Below are 20295 nucleotides of genomic sequence, written 5' to 3'. Positions count from 1 at the left end.
TGACGGGATTATATCTATACTCTTGTACAAGTTATTGTGTACAATAAATCATATTCAGTAATGCATATTTGCAGAATATTTAATATTTAATAATGCATAGGTGCTTACTATTTACCGCCCCATATTACTCAAAACCGCCATTCATTTACCCATATACCCTCCTTTATTTCCCCCCTCGTTTACCTTCTTACCTTCCCACCCCAAATCTAACCACCACCGCCGGCCACAACCTCCGGCCACCACCGCCACCATCACGTCGTCTACGACAAAATGGCTGAGTCTTCACAAGAGGATTTTTTTTTTTTCCGTCCGGAATTTGTTTTAGAAACTTATGAATTTTAAGCTTGTACCATGGTACAGGCTTATGAATTTTAAGCTTGTACCATTGTACAAACTTATGAGTTTTTAGCTTCGACTATAGTATTGACTTATGCAGTTTAAGCTTGTACCATGGAAGAAGCTAAAAATTCATAAGCATGTACCATGGTACAAGCTAAATATTCATAAGTCTATATTATTTAAGGTTTTATTTTGTTGTTGATTGATTTAATATAATCGGGGAAAAAAAATATAGACTTATGAATTTTTTGCTCCTTCCATGTACGAGTTTATGGATTTTAAGCTCCTTCCATGGTACAAGCTTAAATTGCATAAGTCAATACCATGGTCGAAGCTAAAAACTCATAAGTCTGTACCATGGTACAAGCTTAAAATTCATAAGTCTGTACCATGGTACAAGCTTAAAATTCATAAGTCTGTACCATGGTACAAGTTTAAAATTCATAAGTCTGTACCATGGTACAAGCTAAAAATGCATAAGTTTCTAAAAAAAATTCCGGAAAAAGAAAAAATACTCTCGTGAAGACTCGGCCATATTGTCGCCGACGACGTGATGGTGGTGGCCGGAGGTAGTGGCCGGCGATGGTGGCCGGCGGTGGTGGGAGAGAATTGGAAAGTAAGATTAAGTAAGGGTACTAATAGAAAATAAGGGAAATAGTAGGGCGGCTTTGATCAAAATATTTGATAGACCATAATTAAGAATTTTGTTTACTTATGTTTATCTTATAAGAGAGGCAAATCAAAGAGTATCTCTACATTGATTTCCTCCATTTTAGTATAGTATCTAGATGTAGATTTCGTTTCAAACGGAAACACTGTATTTAGAAAATGGGGGAGCCAACTAATAGTCATGCTTCCGTAGTGAATTGAGTACCCCCCCGAGGAAGTCTTTGTCACAAGTGAGTACCAATACAGAATTTGTAGTACCAATACAGAATATGTTAGTACCAATACAAATTATGTGAATACCAATAATAACACATATGACTTACTTCATATATTGGTGGTATTTCTAAGCAATTTTGCATTTTGGTACTGACATATTATGTGTTGGTACTCAAGATGATTGTATTTGGATTAATTGTGTCCAAACCCTCCCCCCCAGCCCCCAGTACCCAGAAAGTGAATTGAGTACCCCAAAATCCCCAATAGGCCACAAGCCAGTGGCCACCAGTACCCACCACCCTAAACACTAACAAGCGGTCTTTAGAAACTAAAGTCAGAAGTAAAAGATTATTATTTCATTACAAATTTGCCTTCTACTCCGTACATTAAATTGTGAAATTCAACAAGATGTATAAACTTCTGTTCATTTTTTCTGTTCCAAATGCCAATTCCAAAATCACACTTGCAGTACCCATTAGCATTGGGATTCTTGAGTCTATAAACAACAATCTTTTATTCCTAAATCTAATGTTTGCCACTGTGTAACACTCGATGCAGATGAAAAGCTTCACCTTGATCTCCATTTAAAGACCGCTTTTCCAAGCAGCAAGCAGTTAGCTGCCTTAGCAAACTTTCAAGCTGTGAATGCAAGCAGCCCAACGGATCTTTCAGATTAGGATTAGTTGACAAGATCATTGCATTCACTGCGTCAGCAACAACTTCTCGTTGTGATTCTCCCAGAAGATATCCAACTGGTGACTTCAAGGGTTCTTCATAGGCCAACAAGGCAACACATTCCTAAACGAAAATGACAAAAGCATCTCAGCAGATAGAAGATGAAACAAAACAAGTATGATAGCCGGCAAAAGCTATTCAGTTAGTTGAGTCTCGACCTCAAAAAATGTACTTTTACAAAATAGCAAATACTTCTACAAATACATGAAGAAAATGACGTATCAAAAGTCAAAACAAAGAGTTACCTGAACGAGTTCCTTATATTCTTCTAGACCAAAAAATTTGGCCAGCTCTACCCTTCCGTATTTAACAGCATCTTCCAGCTTCCCAACCTATATGACAAGGTTGGAAATATAAGACAAAACACTCAACTGACATCACATTGGCAGAGGGTATTCAACTATTAATAACAGCACAAAGAGAGAAGAAGAGAGAAAGAGAGGGGGGGGGGGGGGGGGGGGGGGGGGGGGGGGGGGGGGGGATACAAAATGATCTCATGCAAGCAGCTACTAGCATAATGATAAATACAAAGAAGAGATGACATACCCGAACCAGTTCTATGAATTTCTGAGAATGAAGCAGAAAGCAAATGGGAGAGTTGTCTTCCTGCAAAAGGAAAATGTTACCAGAAACCAATTAGAATCTGGTACAATTTCAAACAAACAGGAATATTTGTGCATGCAAAGGATACATGCATGATACATGTCTTCCCTCCCAAGGATGAATTGACAATAGTTTGTCCCCCAAAACTCAGCAAAAAGAGCAAAAAGAAAACAAGGAAAATCATAATACGAAGCATATTTTTCTGGAAGGAGGGTCTGTAAAGAAGAGTGAAATACAAATACAATACAGAATTAAGACACAACAGGATTTTCACCAACAGAAGCAAGGAAACCTTTCGCCAATTTTGTATTGGAGATAAAAGAGTAATCACGAAGACATATTAGCAGGCATAGAAAAGGTGGGAAAGAAATGCAAGGTTAATAATGCAGAGACAACATAACAGGAGATGGTTCTTTTAAAAGAGACGAAACAACACAAAATCTAGTGAAGCAAAGAGGGTGTTTTCAAAAAAAAATTGAAAGGCAAATACACACCAGTTAATGTTTACGCGAGTATGTTCTTCAATCACACAGACAGTCCACATATAGGATAAAGCCAAAATAATACAGATTTCAATGTGTGTGAATCTCAGACAACTCACCAGGATAATTTGAGGATACCAGTCACGGAGTTTACCAAGCGCAGCATCAATCTTCCCCATCCTTATCAACTTCATGACCAAGATAAACATGTCAACACTAAGACTTTAAGAGCATCTCACAACAGATTGGACGCTAAGAAAGAATAATAGCTCAACAAAACGATCAAACAATGTAGATAAATTAAAGAAATCCAAATGTCCAACAGAGCAGACAAGAACAAATGAAATGTAAAAAAATCCTTTTGAATGTAGTGATAGCCATATTTGTCTAAATTTGTATAAACAACACAAACGCCGTTGTAGTCAAATAATTCTGACAGCCAGGTTGATTGCAAGTTTACTATGTAATCAATAATTAAGCACAGTAAAACCTGCAGTGGCAGATAAGATATCACAAAAGAATGGATAGAAGCAAATATTCTAAAGACATTCTCTAGAGAGAAAAAAATGTTGAGCTGACCAAAACATTTAAGCAGTGCTCGGAATTGGTTGAACTAAATAAAAGGAATGCTAAATCAAAATACAGAGACAGAAGTTGTTGACATATACCTGACGAAGGGTCTTCCTCTGGCTGAGTGCATATGTGTTGTCTTGCTCAGCGAATCCATTTTGTTGAGATATACGAATGGGAGGAACAGAATTACTAGTAGCCATGTCGAACACATTAAGTGTGTCTTCATAGCCATAATGTAGCAAGTACGAGCGGACCATTCTGGTTCACCATAATCACAAATTAAACAATTTTAAAATAAAAAAAGAAAAAATCATGATTTGTTATGGTTGCAATTTTCTTTTACAGCCATGGTAGCTCAAGGAAAAGGTGAAAAACAGCAACAGAATATTTTGGCTGATAACTGTCAAATATAATAATAATAATAATAAATAATAAAAGACAATCTACAAGAAGACAAGTCAGAAGGGAGGAAGACTGATTGATCTTAATTAAGCTTTGCAAAACAAGTACAAAAAGAAATAGATACATCTACAAGAAGGTTTTTTTTAACTCTGTACTTCTGTAGTATATAACAAGAAAAACAATTAAAGACTCAGAGAGTCAGAGCTGTATTTTCAGATCCAAAAAGAACAAGCTCAACAAATATTATGTTTATGACAATCCCGTGAATCAAATCAGTCACTTACTCATAGCTAACATTCTGTGGCAGAGGAATCTTTTCGATAATGTTTTGCTGCTTCATCCTTTCTTGTGCATCATAAGCCTAATTAATGGTATACAAAATAATGAAAAATTAATAGTGAACAATGAAGATTAATATATTTTCATATGGAGAGCATCAAATGTACAAATAAGAAATCCTAACACCAAACACTACATAGAATATTAAAGGACACAAACAGGCCACCTATTTGAACCGACAAAATAAAGGTGTAAAAAAGGTCATGTGCGAAAGCTGAAATACAGAGGGAAAAACATTCTTTGGACTTCAAATCTGAAGGAAACTAAGATGCTTGTGTATGGTGATTAAAACAAAGAAACAATTATAATAAGTAGCGTAATAACATGCATAAAGAGAAGACTTGCCTTGGCATCAAAAAGAAATGGTTCCTTCCCGAAGTTCACACTAACCCTGCATAGGTAAAAAAAAATCATCATAACAGTCGTGTATCAAACTACAGTTTTCAACTCCATCACCCCCACCCTTTAACACATCCCCCCCCCCCCCCCCCCCCCCCCCCCCCCCCCCCCCCCCCCCGAAAAAAACCCCAACACACAAAATATAAAAAATAGGAATAACATAATATCGTTTTATACAGTTAGACACCAGTTCGGATTTTTGTGAACTGCTAACTTGCTGATCCTATGCAAACAGAACAGGTACGGTCGCATAAAATATAATCAAAGGAACAGTACATGATAAAATGAATAGAACACATGAGCAATGGAAGTCAAGGGCTTTGAATATCTATGCATTGAAATATCACAAAAGAGATCATCGAAGAGTTATTTGATGAGTTACAACAGAAACACAGAACAAGAATGTCAAAGAAACGAAACTACAGCTTTAGCACATTTGGGTAACGTAAAGCTTCATTTCAGAACTTACAGTAACAAATCACTTGGTATTGAGGAGCAGATGTTTCAAAACATCATGAAGAAATCCACAACCCCACCCTCATTAAAAAGGAAGAAATTGAAATTATTACTATCATTCAATTCCATACGCATTAGGCATGAATTAAGTATGAAATGTTGAAACGCAAACATACTCTTCATTCTGGCTGTGAACAGCTATTGTAGGAAACAACTGACTCTTCACATCTTTGTACACCGTTCCCACTACGATCCCATTTTTGCTGAAAATCCAATGTTGTAAAGATCCATGAGCAACAGATACTTAAAAAACTGAAAACAACGACAAAGAAGTAAGGAACTAACACCAAACAAAAAACATTAACAAACAGGCAGGATATATTTGCGTACAAGTTACAACTTCAATTAATAAAACAACTTGAAAAAACTTCTCAAAGATGGAAATTCTAATTTCATTTTGATGTTGTAATATTTGGTAGCTGTCTTACGTGAAAAAGATTTCTTGAGAAGTATAATTGATCCCTCCACCAACTATATCACCAGTAGTGAAAGTTGGGCCAAATGTTTCTCCTTTTCCATTACCACGATACAGTAGTCCATCATCTCCGTGATAACCATAACTGTTAGCTTCCCACCTATTCAATCGAAGCAAGGAAAACAAGAAATATGATATTGTTAAAGTAATCTCTTCCAATGACCTAAAAGGGAAAAGGGGAAAGAGAGAGAGGTTACGAATAGTCTTGCAAACTCAGTAGGCAAAAACAAAAAGCAAGTTCTAAATCTAAGTAACCTATAACTCTTCATATTTACGCTTTCTCCAATATTTCTTAAAAAAAGGTCACAATTTCAGCCAAGCCAACTTTCCCTAAGCGCAAAACATTTTGATAGAAGAGGAATCACTTCAAACATAGTTAGCCAACATGTCTAGAAAAAATCATGTACATGCAGTGAGATTTTGAAGCAAAAGCCTAGAAAGTAGATTTGGAAGGTACGTTGCAATGAACAGAAGCACTAAGGAAGCATATTGTCTTAGTCTAGAAATAAGGTTTTGCTAAAAATCTGGCTTCAAAAAAAAAACTGCTTTTAGCCAGAAGCAAGTAAATCCTTCATTTAACCAACCATTTGATCTGAAAAATCTTAAGCATGTAAATTACGGAGTATACTTTCCGCATATTCTCAGATTAAGAAGACTCTTAGGGTGGGTTCTCTTCAACTTATAGGACTGGAAAATATCATAACTTATAGGACCTTAAAGGACCTTATTTAACTTATAGGACCTTATTTATCTTATAAGACCTTATATAACCTTATTTTACCTTACTGAATCTTATTAGACTTTATTCAAATTTTAGCCATTAGAATATTGATAATAGTTGATTGCAAATATTAATAAATATAAATTAATAAAGTAATTATTATTTAGTTCTTATATTAAGAATTATGTCTTTTATGTTATTATAAGTAATATAAATTATTACTCTGTAATAATAATTGTTGTATGTCTCACCAAAAAGATCGTCCACTGATTTCTGATGTACATGTAATTTTAAAAGTGGTTATTAAGCTTTTCCCTTATACTTATATTGATAGTAATTAATACTAACATATTAATCAATACTTACATATCATTGAGAATTATAAACGTCAATTAATAACCACAAATTACTTTAATACTAATATAAATATGATTTATTTAATATAACAACGCAAATAATCATAACATGGCATATTTCATTAATTGAAATTTTGAATCTTATTGGAACTTATAAGACCTTATTAGAACTTATAGGACCTTAATGAAACTTATAAGACCTTATAGAAACTTATTAACTTATAAGACCTTATTTAACTTATTGGAACTTATCTACACTTATAGGACCGGGAACTTATTTAAATAAGGTCCTATAAGTTGAATAGAATAAGGCCTTATTCAGGGTATTACTTGCTCATCTCCATCACATTTTACAATCCACCACGTGGAATATAGACATAAGCAACACAATTACAATTCCAATCCTAAGTTAATGTGCCAAAAACCGGTCTTCCACACCCTAAAACAGATTTCTTGCAAGTAAGCAAAACCTCCATAGATGATCATGGCAGGTTTCTCCCAAACACCACAACCTACAATAACACTAGAAATCATACCACCATACTCATCCACGATACCATTAGAATCACACTGTTTTCAGGGATCTATAGATAATACATCATACACAAGAAGTATAGCCTATCTCACTTCACGCAATTGCACATCACTACCAACAGAGGCAAATCAATTTCAGTTCCAAATCCTAAATAAGACCAGAAATCATACCACCACACTCATCCACGATAACATCACACAAATCTCAGGTATGTAGAGATGTACATCATACATGAGAAGTGGACCATTGACTCCATAGTCTATTTCACTTTAAGCAATTGCACGTCACTTCAAACATACGTAAATCAATTTCAGTTCTCAATCCTAAAACTAGTTTCATTAACCTGTCAAAACCCTGTCTACCACACCCAGCAACGTACTCCGGGCAAGTAAACAAAACCTCTACGGATGATCATGATAAATTCATCCAAACTCTGTACGTTCCAAACACCACTAAATATCTACGGTATCACCAGAAAGCATATACCACCATACTCATCTATGATACCAACACAGGCGCGTATCTCACATATCAAGAGACAATACATCAGAAACAAAGAGTGCAATCTCGAGTCCGTGCAAATGGACACAATCTCTATGTTTATGAAGGCACGCTGAGCATTCCCTGATCAACAATTCAACACTGATCCTAAGGTACAAATGTTCGATGGGTATATACTTTCCGATATAGTATATGAATACATTAAAAGCATTTCCAACTAATTATACAAATAAAATTCTTAAAAAGCAACAATTCAAATTCAAGAAAAGTTCAAAGAAATAAACCCGGGTTGTCGGCGCATTTTGAAGCTTTCATTGGTGAAACCAATAGCAATCTGACCTTTAGTACCAGCGTTCATCACCGTCATTTCGAAGTAATACGAGAGTTGCTTCACCGGAGCAGGGTAATTCGCTTGAATAACACCGACATCGTGGCCGTGCAAATTGACACTCGTGTATTGAACCGAAAGCTTGTCAGTTGACACCACCAAGAAGCCGCCAGAGCTATTAATGGTGTTCAATTCCGTCGGAAGATCCTCGTTTTCATTGCCATTTTCTGTGATTGAAGATGCGTTGAGTTTCGCTTGCTCAAGGAAGTAATTGCTGATTAGTTCTTGCTGATTTGCCACCATTTTTATGTCCTTTGAAGAAACCCTAGTTCATTTGATTGGAATTCGCAGAGGAATTTGAGGATTATTCAGAGTTAAAACCCTAGGTTGATCGATTGAAAAGTTGAGTGCCAACTTGAGGAGAGAGAACGAGAGGGGGGATTGTTTGGTAAGGTGGGGAAGTTGAAGATCTAGCTGATTTCTTTAAAGTTAGGGACAATCAGACTTTCTTTCTTGAGGCATTACTGAGTAATTTTTTTGTTTTGTTCAAAGGTGTACTCCGTAATACCTCAGGAATTGGTTAGGACTTGGCCTTTGTTTGGTTGAGGAGATTTTGGATGAAAAAAGAATGGGACAATGATAGAGTGACCCTACGGGTTGGTAATCCTTTTAATATTGAATTTTAATTGTTTATAAATGCATTGAAATTTAACATACAACACTTTCTCTCTCCAATTAATTATGGTTATATATTATTTTATGTCATATGTATCTTAGGGGTTGCCAACCCTTAGGGTCAACCAAACATTTTCCAAAAAAAAAGGAGATGAAATAGTTTTATTATGTTACTCCTTCCGTACCAGATTAATTGTTACATTTACCTTTGCATAAAGTTTTAGGTGATAAGTGGTTGTTTGTTTATTAATTGTTATTTTATTGAAAAAGTAGATGTGATAGGAGTTAATTGATCATTTGTTTAATTAAGTGAGAGAGGGTGTAGGGACAATAAAAAAAGTTAGTGGGAAGAGCTAGAGAGACAATATAATAATTGTAGATTCATTCTTAATTTAGAAGTGTAACAACTAATTTTGGGACGGGCGAAAAAAGAAAGTGTAATAACTAATCTGGGACGGAGGGAGTATCATATTTGTTTAGATAAATTACATAGGATTTACCGATCTCTCTCTCCTTTTTCTCCTTTTTCTCTTATCTTGTAGGGTTTCAATTTTTTTGGCCGTTTAGGTCAGAAATAGTCCAATTTCTTCGAAAATTAGATTATTTCCGACCCTTCTTGTTTTTTCATTGTTTTCCCTTCATGTTTTCTCTTTTTTGGTTTCTTTATCCGAATTGTTTTTGTTCCCAATTTATTCGTGGGTTGTTCCCAATTTATTTGGTTTTTTCCTATATTTTTCTAGCTTCTTGATTCTCATCCATGGATGAGAATTTTATTTTTAGGGTTTCAACAATTGGGAAGGAAATTTGGATTCATACATGTTTAGGGTTTATCATCAACTCGTTGATCGGAACAATGTGTGCGCAAATTGTGAAGTGCTCTACTTGGAAAGATGCAAAAACATCAAAAATCATTGCTCGCGCCAAGCTAGAAATGGTGGAGTACGAGCTGTGCTTTATGATGCAAAATAGTAATTGTTTTATTGTAATAGTTATGTATTTTCTTTTAATATGCGGTACGCATATCTATTTTACCATTGCAGATGTCGTATGGCTAATTATTAATGATATTGTTCTTCCCCGTCAAAAAAAATTACATAGGATTTGATGGGTTTAGGATCGATGCAGAATAGTAATTGTTTTGATTGTAATAGTTATGTATTTTCTTTGAATCTGCGGTATGCGAATCTATTTCACCATTGCAGATGTCGTATGGATAATTGTTAATGATATTTTTCTTCCCCGTCAAAAAAAAATTTACATAGGATTTGATGGGAAAGGAAAGGAAATGAGAGGAAAGATCCTTTGTAAAAAAATTAGTTTCCTTTCCTCTCAAAATTGGAGGGATTTGAGAGGAAAGAGAAAATTAAAAGTTGTCATTTATATTTCCTTTCTCTTCGAGCAGTTTCTTTCAATATTGCTTAAAGAACGTTAAATTCTCAAAATATGCCACTTTATAACTTATTTTCCACGATACCGTCCATGTCAGCATTAAAATCGGTCTATTTTTTTTATCAATCGGTACTAAACCGCCAACTGAAAGAACGGTTGACCCAAGTAAACCGCTATTTCAATTAGCGGATGAGCCTTAAATGAACTGTCGTTTCATTTGGCGGTTCACTTCTTCCACTTCTTCCAGACCCAATTCCTCCCTCTCGTATTCATTTCAAAATTCGAAAAAAAAAATCTATCTGCTTCTCTCCCGCCTCGCCCTGCCTGCCTCACACGTTTGCTCCGGCCCGGCTGGGGACGACGCAGAATTCCGCTAACAACTAACAACTAGTCAAACCAGTTAACAACTAGTGAAACCAGCTAATTGATAACAATTAACAGCTTCTAACCAAACAACGCCTAAATAAATCAAGAAGGGTTAAGATGTGAAGGTATATTGGATATTCGTGGTGTGAAAATAACTACTTCTTTCGTTCCATAAATATTGCATCGTCTTGTTACTTACATTATTCATACTAGACCTTTGATCATCTTTTGTGATTTATACATAACAAAAATTGTATCCATACCCTATCTTGTTAGATTATTATCAATATATATTTTCTAAATATCAACCGTTTATAGTTTTTCTTTATACATAATTCGATATACTCCCTCCGTCCCGGAATACTCGCACCATTTTGACTGGACATACTTGTCAATGCACAACTTTGACCACCAATATCTTTAACTACATATTATAAAAACTTATAAAATATTAATATTTTGAAAATATATAATAAGGTGAAGCCAACAATATATTACGGAGTATATATATATTAACATTTGTTGTCATTACTAGAAATAAAATAGGGTCAAAGTGAATTATGTAAATAATGCAAAAAGTTAAAATGGTGCGAGTATTCCGAGACGGAAGGAGTATTAAAAGTCAAAGTATGTGTTGAAAAACGTAAATTCAACTATAATGCAATATTTAAGAAACGGATGAAATATTTTATTTTACTATAATAAATATAGATAAATGATGCAATATTTAGTGAAATTTTCTTAAAAATTACGTAGTGCAATAATAATGTTAGAACGGATTCAATTTTACACGCGTAAAACCCCTGGGAAACATCGTAAGAGTACAATACATGACTATGGGACTGTTTGGCCAAACTTCTGAAAAACAACTTCTGTTTCTCAAGAGTAGTTCTACATAAACAGTTTCTAGAGAAACCCTTGTGAGAAACATAATTGTTTGGCCCAAAATTTTAGATTTTCTTTTCAAAAAACAGAAACACTTTTGCCCTGTTTAGCCCACGATGCATGTGTAGACTTGTAGATTGATTAAAATATAAAAAAAATATTATTAAAAAAATTAACAGCAAAAATCACAAGTATGAGAGATAAAATAAAATAAAATTATACTCCACCGAACCACAAATTCTCACTTAATTCCCAGCTTTACCCACCTTCATCATCATCAACATTAACACCATCACCTTCTGGTCTCTTTCACTTTCTTCCGGACCTACTACCTTCAATAAATTCTAACATAGGTCACCAAACATATCCAAGCCATGCATCACCCATCTTTGAATTGGTCGATCAAAACCTCATTGTTCAATTGATCGAATTAGCGATGTCAATCAATAACCCCAATTTTGGCCAATTACCTTAATTTTCTCTCGCCTTCTCCCACTCTGAATTTATATCAATATATACCTGGTATTTAAAAAACATAACCATCATCATTTCAATGACACATAAGCAACACCATCTTGAAGACACATGTTCAAACCTTATTAGTCTTTCTATTTACTTTTTGTTATAAAAAATAATGGTCATTCATTATTCCACTTTATTGCCATTAGTTTTCATGCAGTATACTACTAATCCCATCTCTTTAATTTATTAGAATAATACTCCCTCCGTCACATATTATATACCAAGTTGACTAAAAACACGACTTTTAAGAAAAAAGGAATATAGTACACGGAAAATTGGAATATAGTACATTGATAATTGATTTGTATGAGAAAGTGGAATATAGTACATAGAAAAGGGAATGTAGTACATAAAGAATTGAAATATAGTACATGGGGGAAGTTTTGTTGGGTTTTCAATGCATTTTAAATTAATATAGTACATGGGAAAGTGGAAAAACTTAATGGCCAAAAATAGAAACATGACTACAATTTTGGGACGCTCAAAATAGAAACAAAACTATAAAAATGAGACGAAGGGAGTACCAAAAGTTATGATCAATACTTAACTTGATTATGCCTAAACAACCGTCCTCCCCTACTTCATCTTCCCCATTCTTCAACTTCCCACTAACTCTCCAACCTTAATTATTTTCAATGTTAATTTAATTCAATCCCCAAATCTTCTACCCTTCTACTGTAGCATTCATTCAAAAATTAACCTCCCACTAATAGAATTTGTGACTGGTCTGTTTTAAAACGGTAGGAGATTATAGGGTGTTTTAATTCAAAATTTTGATTTTTTATTTTCATGCATGCAATTCAAGTTGTAGTACCACCTCCCCCCTCTCCATTTAAGCACGTTTTTTCTTGATTTTTCTTAAGCATATTGGAAGTATGTTGTTTATTTTTCTTGCTTAATTAATTAGTTGCAATTCATTTTGCAGAGAAGGAGAATCTTATAATGTATTGTTTCCATGCAAATGATTAAAGGTGGGTAAATCGTCTTCAACATTTTGAGACTTTTAGGTGGTTTTATTTGAATATTTTTGTTGTTAGGGAACTTACATTTAGATTTAGTCCTCCTATAAGAAAAGTTTTGTCAATATAGTTCAATAGTTAGAATTTGTTAAGCCTTTCCCTTAATTGGATATCATGAGTATAGTCATACACTGTAACACTTTTGTTTGATTTTTGTATAAATGATATGTTATTGGTGGTAATAGGTGATTTAAAGTGGATCTATTTTTTCAGGGGAGATGAACATAAGTAGAAAAATGTAATGATTAAAAAGACAAGACTTCATAGGTCGTAAAATTTTATTATTGTCATCTGGTTTAAACACCTTCTAATACCTGCTTAAAAACAACATTTCTTCTAAACTCCATTACACTACCAACATATAACGATGAACGGGCCCAAAAACTAGTTTCCTTTCATAAGTCACCATAACCCCCCAAAACTCCTCTATTTAATCTAGAAAATTGAAGTAAGCAAATACTTCAATTCTTATCTAAAAAAATGACGAAAATTAAACAGAAATTTAATAATTATCTTGAAAATTTAAAGGAGAATAAGAAGGAATCTTCGACAAATTTGAAGTTTTTTGAAAAATTTGGAGTTGTAGCCGGTAGTGTTAATCCAGAGGGCTGGAAGGTTGCTCTGCAATCGACATATATTAGAGGGGAGAGAAGGAAAAAAGGCAAAGGCAAGGTCATTTCCCTTTTTCGTGAGGGCATTATGGTCTGCAAAAAAGTTTCATTTAATGGATGAAATAGCTCCCCGAGAAACGATTTTGAGAAGCTTCAAGTTGTAGCTTCTGTTTCTAGGGGGTTTGGGAGCTGATTTGGACTTCTTGAGAAATAGAAACAATTTCTTTAAATACCTTTGTTTGGCCTAATTTCAGCTTCTTAAATTGAGAAATACTTTGAGAAGCTTGGCCAAACAGACACTACTTAGGGTCTATTTGGTAAGCTATTTCAGTCACCTTAAATCATTAGGTGCTAATATGATAAGTCACCTTAAACAATTAGGATTGTTTGACAGATAGCTGAAATAAAATATAAGGTGGAAAAAGTGACTGATATTGAAACGTTAATCTGATTAACGTTTGAGTTTCAAATCCTGAAATTATTATTTTCTTTATAAAAAAATTGATAATAAAATCCTAAATAATTGATAAACCCCTAATAAAAGGTTATACTTTGTATTTATTTGGGTAAATAATCTCGGCAGTCTCTGCGACTAAAAGAACAAAGGGTAAAATTTTGCAATTATTTGATTACTCCCTGCAATTAGGCAAACATTGACGCAAGAACCTTAAGAAAATTGAGTACTCCCTGTAATTGGGCAAGCTTAAGAGGTTAAAGTGTTTTACAGCTTTTGGATTCTTGGTATAATTGATTTGTTTGTTGGTGAAAATTGAGTAAGAGGCAATGGATATTTGATTTGTTGTCGTGACACTAGTGGCTTCCGGAAGGTTTGTAACTGACATAAATAATTTGTCAAAGGTAATATGAAGTATTATGAGATCTAAATTCATATCCCTACGATAATCGTAAAGAGTATATTACTCTATATTGTGTTTTGGACAAAAGGAAGTAAGTTAAAAGTGCTGATTGTATACAAAATAACAATTTTGTGATCCTCTCGCTGCCTACGTACATAACGCTAGTCAAAATCAATAATTATAGATGTCAAAATATATAGAATGTCAATTAAACTACAAAAAATTTCAGGTACTTACCAAACTACTTCTACCAAACAAACAATATAAACAACTATCTTATCAGTTTCAGGTACTACCTTATCAGTTTCAGTTGTCTTATTAGTTTCAGCTCAATTTCAGCTAGTGTTGCCAAACATAGCCTTAATTTTGTAAGGTCAAGTTAAAATTTGACAATATAAAAATCAAATATTACAGTGGGAATTGGGTTAGTAGGATTCACTTATTGAAGTCAAAAAGCCCTAGATCTTTTTTGGCCCAAAACACCTCAATCCTGAACCAAACAGAGCTCGTGATCGATCAATAACTTTAACTCGCCGGTAACTGCGTCCTCGTCGGCGATAACATCTTCAAGCTCCGGCAATCTCCATTTTTGAACTTTTGAGATCAATTGGAGGAAATACCGAAGTTAAGAAGAGAGAGAAAAGGGAGAATTTCGCAGAATCTTCAACTATGTCATTTCATATACTATCTAGAAGAATCTTGCCTCATGTATTCAAGCACAATACGCAATTCCCCAATTCTCATTTCCAGTAAGTATCTCGCTAATTCAAGCTTTGTATCTCATTTCTAGAACCTAGAATCATCTTAATTGGATTTTATTGATTTTGGTATAGGAAATTATTGCAATCAATTGGACCTAGTAGTTATGAAATTAGACGAGGATTTAGATATATTTCACGGCCAATCACCAGGAATTGTCAATTGTCTGCTTGTAATCCTCATATTATTGTTCAAAGATATCGCCTCGCGGCATCCGAGCCAAGGCGTAACTATGCATCGTCCACTACTGTTGTTCAAGAGAAGAAGTCACAAAAGATGTTGATATATTTGACTGCCTTGGTTTTCGGAATGGTGGGATGTTCATATGCTGCTGTCCCCTTGTATAGGAGATTCTGCCAAGCTACTGGTTATGGTGGTACTGTTCAACGTCGGGAGGTGAGACTTGTTCATATCTCATATATATGTTGATTTATGATTCGGGGAATAATAGTCTCCTATATTACTTTGGCATTTCCGGAACGGAATAGTGCTAAACCGTAGATACACATGTATAGGATTTTCTTAGCAGTTGGCAGTGGCAGTAGAAATAGTTGCAAGACAAACAATTAGATACTCTTTATTTGTTCAGGTATGTCAAGGGTTTGAGTGATAATTAGTTCTTTCCAAGCTTCCATTGCTCAGTAAATCACGCAAGCTCTGGAGGGTAACTATGGTTGATTTAGCCCAACATGTAAAATTTCTAGGTTAAACGTGTTAAGACATCGTGACGATTATACTCGGGTGGAGTCTTATATTGAAGGTCAAAAGTTGTCACATTTTTCCAGATAACAGTATATATTGTGATCAATGTGGGTTAGTAATTTAGTATAGTCTGTATTAAAGGTCAAAAGTTGTCACATTTTAGCTCTTTAAAAGTTCGTGTCGCCACCCCATTCCCTTTTTTGTTTTTTAGATAAAGGTCACTAGCTCTATTTATGCAAGAGTGAGGGGAATACCATTATAATTGAAAATATTGGCTAAATCATCCTTGGTACTTGTATATGGAAAATCAGTTACCTTTCCCCTTGAGTACCTTTTTGAACGATGGGTATAACTTCTTGTGCTAAGTTTCCCTTCATTTTCTGCAGACTGTAGAAGAAAAGATTGCTCGGCATTCACAAGATGGTACTGTCACCAAAAGGTATGGTTGATTCCACACGTAATTTTGTTCTTCTCTGCATCAATGTTTAAGTAATAATTTCTTCTTCATTTTAACCAATAGACGTGGGTCAAAGCATGAAATATATAACTGTGTTAGTAGTATAGAAATGGTAAAAGTAAGTGAGTGAATATTGTGATTTGAATGTTCTGCTTTTGCATTTCTAGTTGTCTGACCTGAATATGGATGTTTTGTATTTCTGACTGTTAAAGTATTCCCTATGAAATGAGGTGTCCATATGCCATGAAGGGTCTTTTCCGCCTCGGGGGAGGGGGGGGGGGGGGGGGGAGGATGTATGATTGCACGTTCTCCATCAAAATCATCTTACGACTTCAGAATTCAGATATCTGCATGTAACCTAAATGTGCTGAGATATCTTCTTAATTAAACACATCATCCAGCAAATTGAAGATTATCTACTTACATGCTAAAGACATCAAAGTTCCTGCTAAAATTTTGAGATAGGAACTGGGGCGTTCCCCCTACTCTTCCAGCTTTTGGCTCTAAATGGTGAACTATCTTTGGCTCTCACTTTGTCGGAATTTAAGCTACCATGGCATTAACAGGCAGTTTCTTACCAACACACCTTTTTCTTAGTTAAAGTCCTTAAAGAGCCTGGATTAAAGTCCTTAGCATAAATTGTTTAGTAGTGAGTAAAAAATTAGAGTAAGATGATCAAAATGTTGTTTGGTCATGTTGGTGGGCTTTCCATGCCAGCAGGACGCCAGGACATGCTTCATGTGGACACAGCATTATAGCAGGCAAAATGACTTTTTATGCTGTATGCTGTAGCTCTTCTACGTGCAAATTCGACCTTTAAGTTTTGTCATGCACTCATGCAGGATCAGGATATCAAATGATGGTTTATGTTATTTTAATGTCACCTCCATAAAAGCACGTAGAGAATTATGTAACTGGATTTTGATGAATTGAGAAAATATAGAGCCTTGAACGAAAAGAGTTCTTTCGCATTAGGTTTCTTTTTCTTTAGCTCATTTCCTTGTTTTTCCACGGATATTTTATTATATCAATCCTTGGTAAAACTTGATGTGAAATAATTAGAGTTTTTATTTTGGGTTCATTGATAAAATTGCATGCTGGTGAAGGTTTGTAAAGTTTTGTCCATAGCTTATTTAAAACTTACCAACTAGCAAGGTGTATCCATGTTTTACCTTCCTGTCCTCTCATCTCTCTGATAATTATAGATCATGAGGCCACATCCCATTTATCTACCTTCAAAAACACATTGAAATCCATTAATATCCCTATCTCTGTTGGAAGATTTTGGCTCAAACTTAACGAACAATTTTCAGAATTATTTTCTTATTTTCATGCGTGTTTCTTGAATGTTTTACAACTTTTCTTTTTGATAAGTCAGTAAAATTCATTATAAAAAAGATTACAACCTAAAGCACAATCAACTCTTTTGTAAACATCTAGGAAGGACCCCAAAAGAGAGAAAAAAGGCTAACCAATTATGAAAACAATCATGAGCTGTACATTTTGTTTTTCCTGCCACCAAATTCTATCACTAGCTCTAAATTTCTGAGGAACTATGCACTTCAATCTATCTGTAAAACTTCTCTGTATGAACTTCACAGTATGATGTACAGTAGAAACTCACTAGTTCCGTAGAGCCTCATTTCGTGTCCTCCATATTGCATAAACAGTAGCTGCATCAACTACTGACATAACTCCCTTCTGGAACTTGCTAGCTTTACTCTTCATTTGAATCCATCTGATTTACATTCTTTTGTTACAGAGAAATTGTGGTTCAATTTAATGCTGATGTTGCTGATGGGATGCAGTGGAAATTTACTCCTACCCAAAGAGAGGTATCCATTTCTTTGAAGTCTGTAAAATTGTGGTTGCAGTATACACTAGCAACATGTAAACTTTTCACTAATCTTTATTCTTGCTGTAGGTGAGGGTTAAACCAGGAGAGAGTGCTTTGGCATTTTACACAGCCGAAAATAAAAGTTCAACTCCTATTGTTGGTGTATCCACGTATAATGTTACACCCATGAAGGTAGAAGTGCCTGATAATGTTTTTCCTTTTCTATTTTTTCTTCTGCAACCCCTTTATCATCTGAGTATACTGTAATACTGTATGCACCTTTTAGCAAACTTTGCATGACAATGTCACTCTGTTGACCGTTTAGTTTCTGCACAAAATTATGCATCTGAGAGATAAATGGTTATGCTTGTTACAGGCGGCTGTGTACTTCAACAAAATTCAATGTTTTTGCTTTGAGGAGCAGCGACTTCTTCCTGGAGAGCAGGTTGACATGCCTGTAAGTAGTAACAATTCATATTCATGATCTCTTTTAAACTGTACTTCATAATTTTTTTATTCAATGGCCGATATAGTAATATTGCCAATTTTCATAATCTTATAGGTCTTCTTTTATATCGATCCCGAGTTTGAGACAGATCCTAGAATGGATGGTATCAACAATATAATCCTGTCCTATACATTTTTCAAGGTCTCTGAGGAATAAAAAGGTCAAGTGGATCCTGTCATCCTGCCTAACTGCAAAGTTGCAAATGAATACAAAGTACTACCTTTCTTGCTTCAAGTCGAGTGTGGCTACTTAAGCCCATAAGACATTATCACGGCTTTCCGTTTTGTTGATTAAATCTCTAGAAATAAGTTTTTGGTTTATTACTTTATTCTCATCCGTAACTAGTTGTTTTAGAAGCGGGTAGATTAGACACCAGAGTCCATTAATTCTTGTGTAGAAAATTCACATCATAATTGTTACTGAGATAGATAATTTATTTATTTTATTTATTTTATAGTATAAGAATGAGGTAGATAAATTTGTTTTTTTAATAATTTTATAGTATAAGATGAAAGTTCCTATTGAACTGATATTTCCAACCAGCTTTGCAAGTCAGATTCATTGAAAGTGAGGGGGATTATAAAGGAAATTCTCATCTCCAGAGAGTGGGATTATAACTTATAAGTCTAAATCTTTGCCACTAGGCCAAATCTATACCTTAGCAGTCATTTTTCAGAACATACCGTATCTAGTAAATTTTGCAAAAGTGGAAAAGTATCCTAACAAATTTTCTAAAGAAGAAAACATACGGAGTAAGAATTAGAACAAGTGGTCAGCAAAAGAACAACCAATCCAGTGGCCTACTCAATAATAGCACAAAATCACATCCACATAATCCACCTGCACTGCCCTAATTGACTAACACCAATTTCAGCACAATATCACATCCTCATTTCAACACCAACCGTGATTCATTGAAGGACTCATAATAAGTCAAGAAAGGACCACTCATGCAATTCCTTATACTCTTCTCGTGTACTCTCTCTGTATGACTTATTATTTAATTAGATGACAATTGATATTGGTATTTTTTTTTAATATAGATAGGGGATGTGTGTCAACTTTTTAAAGGAAGTAGAGGGTAAGGAAGATGGTGCATGAGACCATGAAATGACATGTGAAGGGGGTAGTTGATACGAGTATAATATTAGTAAAGGTTTACCATTTATAGAAATGGTACAAGTAATCTAGGACGGATTTATAAGGAAAATTGTGCAAGTATTCCGGGACGAAGGGAGTAAAACGGAATACGGAGTACTTTTTTACTTTTTCAATAAAACTCTCTCTTCATATTTCAGATAGTTTTTGTTAATAGTTATACACATGGATAAATTAAATTTAATATTTTGATAACTACTCTGTATGTTTTTTAGTTGTAACTTTTTCACAAATTTTAATAAACGGATTATCTCCTGTCAACTTATTACACACGCATCTCCAAAGCTAAATTTTTTTATTTTTGGAGGACTCGCCTATGGAGTATTACCACATACGGAGCATATATTATTTTCCGATAAAG

At 34.6% G+C, this 20295-nt stretch overlaps 2 protein-coding genes across 2 annotated transcripts; one reads left to right on the top strand and one right to left on the bottom strand.

The window, feature by feature from the left end:
- Positions 1-1558: 1558 nt before the first annotated feature.
- Positions 1559-8751, bottom strand: LOC110787616 (ran-binding protein M homolog). Its single transcript, XM_021992242.2, has 10 exons — positions 8146-8751; positions 5702-5848; positions 5390-5476; positions 4704-4749; positions 4304-4380; positions 3713-3875; positions 3164-3232; positions 2506-2565; positions 2205-2291; positions 1559-2022 (listed from the first exon to the last, which is right to left on the bottom strand). The coding sequence occupies exons 1-10, from the start codon at positions 8490-8492 to the stop codon at positions 1750-1752; spliced, it is 1356 nt and encodes a 451-aa protein (XP_021847934.1). The 5' UTR covers positions 8493-8751; the 3' UTR covers positions 1559-1749.
- Positions 8752-14943: 6192 nt separating this feature from the next.
- On the top strand, positions 14944-19230 carry LOC110787587 (cytochrome c oxidase assembly protein COX11, mitochondrial). The gene is made up of 7 exons (XM_021992215.2): positions 14944-15262; positions 15347-15668; positions 16361-16413; positions 18194-18266; positions 18356-18460; positions 18645-18725; positions 18831-19230. Exons 1-7 carry the CDS (start codon positions 15183-15185, stop codon positions 18930-18932), a joined length of 816 nt encoding a protein of 271 aa, XP_021847907.1. The 5' UTR covers positions 14944-15182; the 3' UTR covers positions 18933-19230.
- Positions 19231-20295: the final 1065 nt, after the last annotated feature.

The sequence above is a fragment of the Spinacia oleracea genome, chromosome 2 (assembly GCF_020520425.1).
Source record: "Spinacia oleracea cultivar Varoflay chromosome 2, BTI_SOV_V1, whole genome shotgun sequence".
Lineage (NCBI taxonomy): Eukaryota > Viridiplantae > Streptophyta > Magnoliopsida > Caryophyllales > Amaranthaceae > Spinacia > Spinacia oleracea.
Note: the sequence above shows the minus strand (reverse complement) of the source record. Positions and strands in the feature narration are given on the sequence as shown.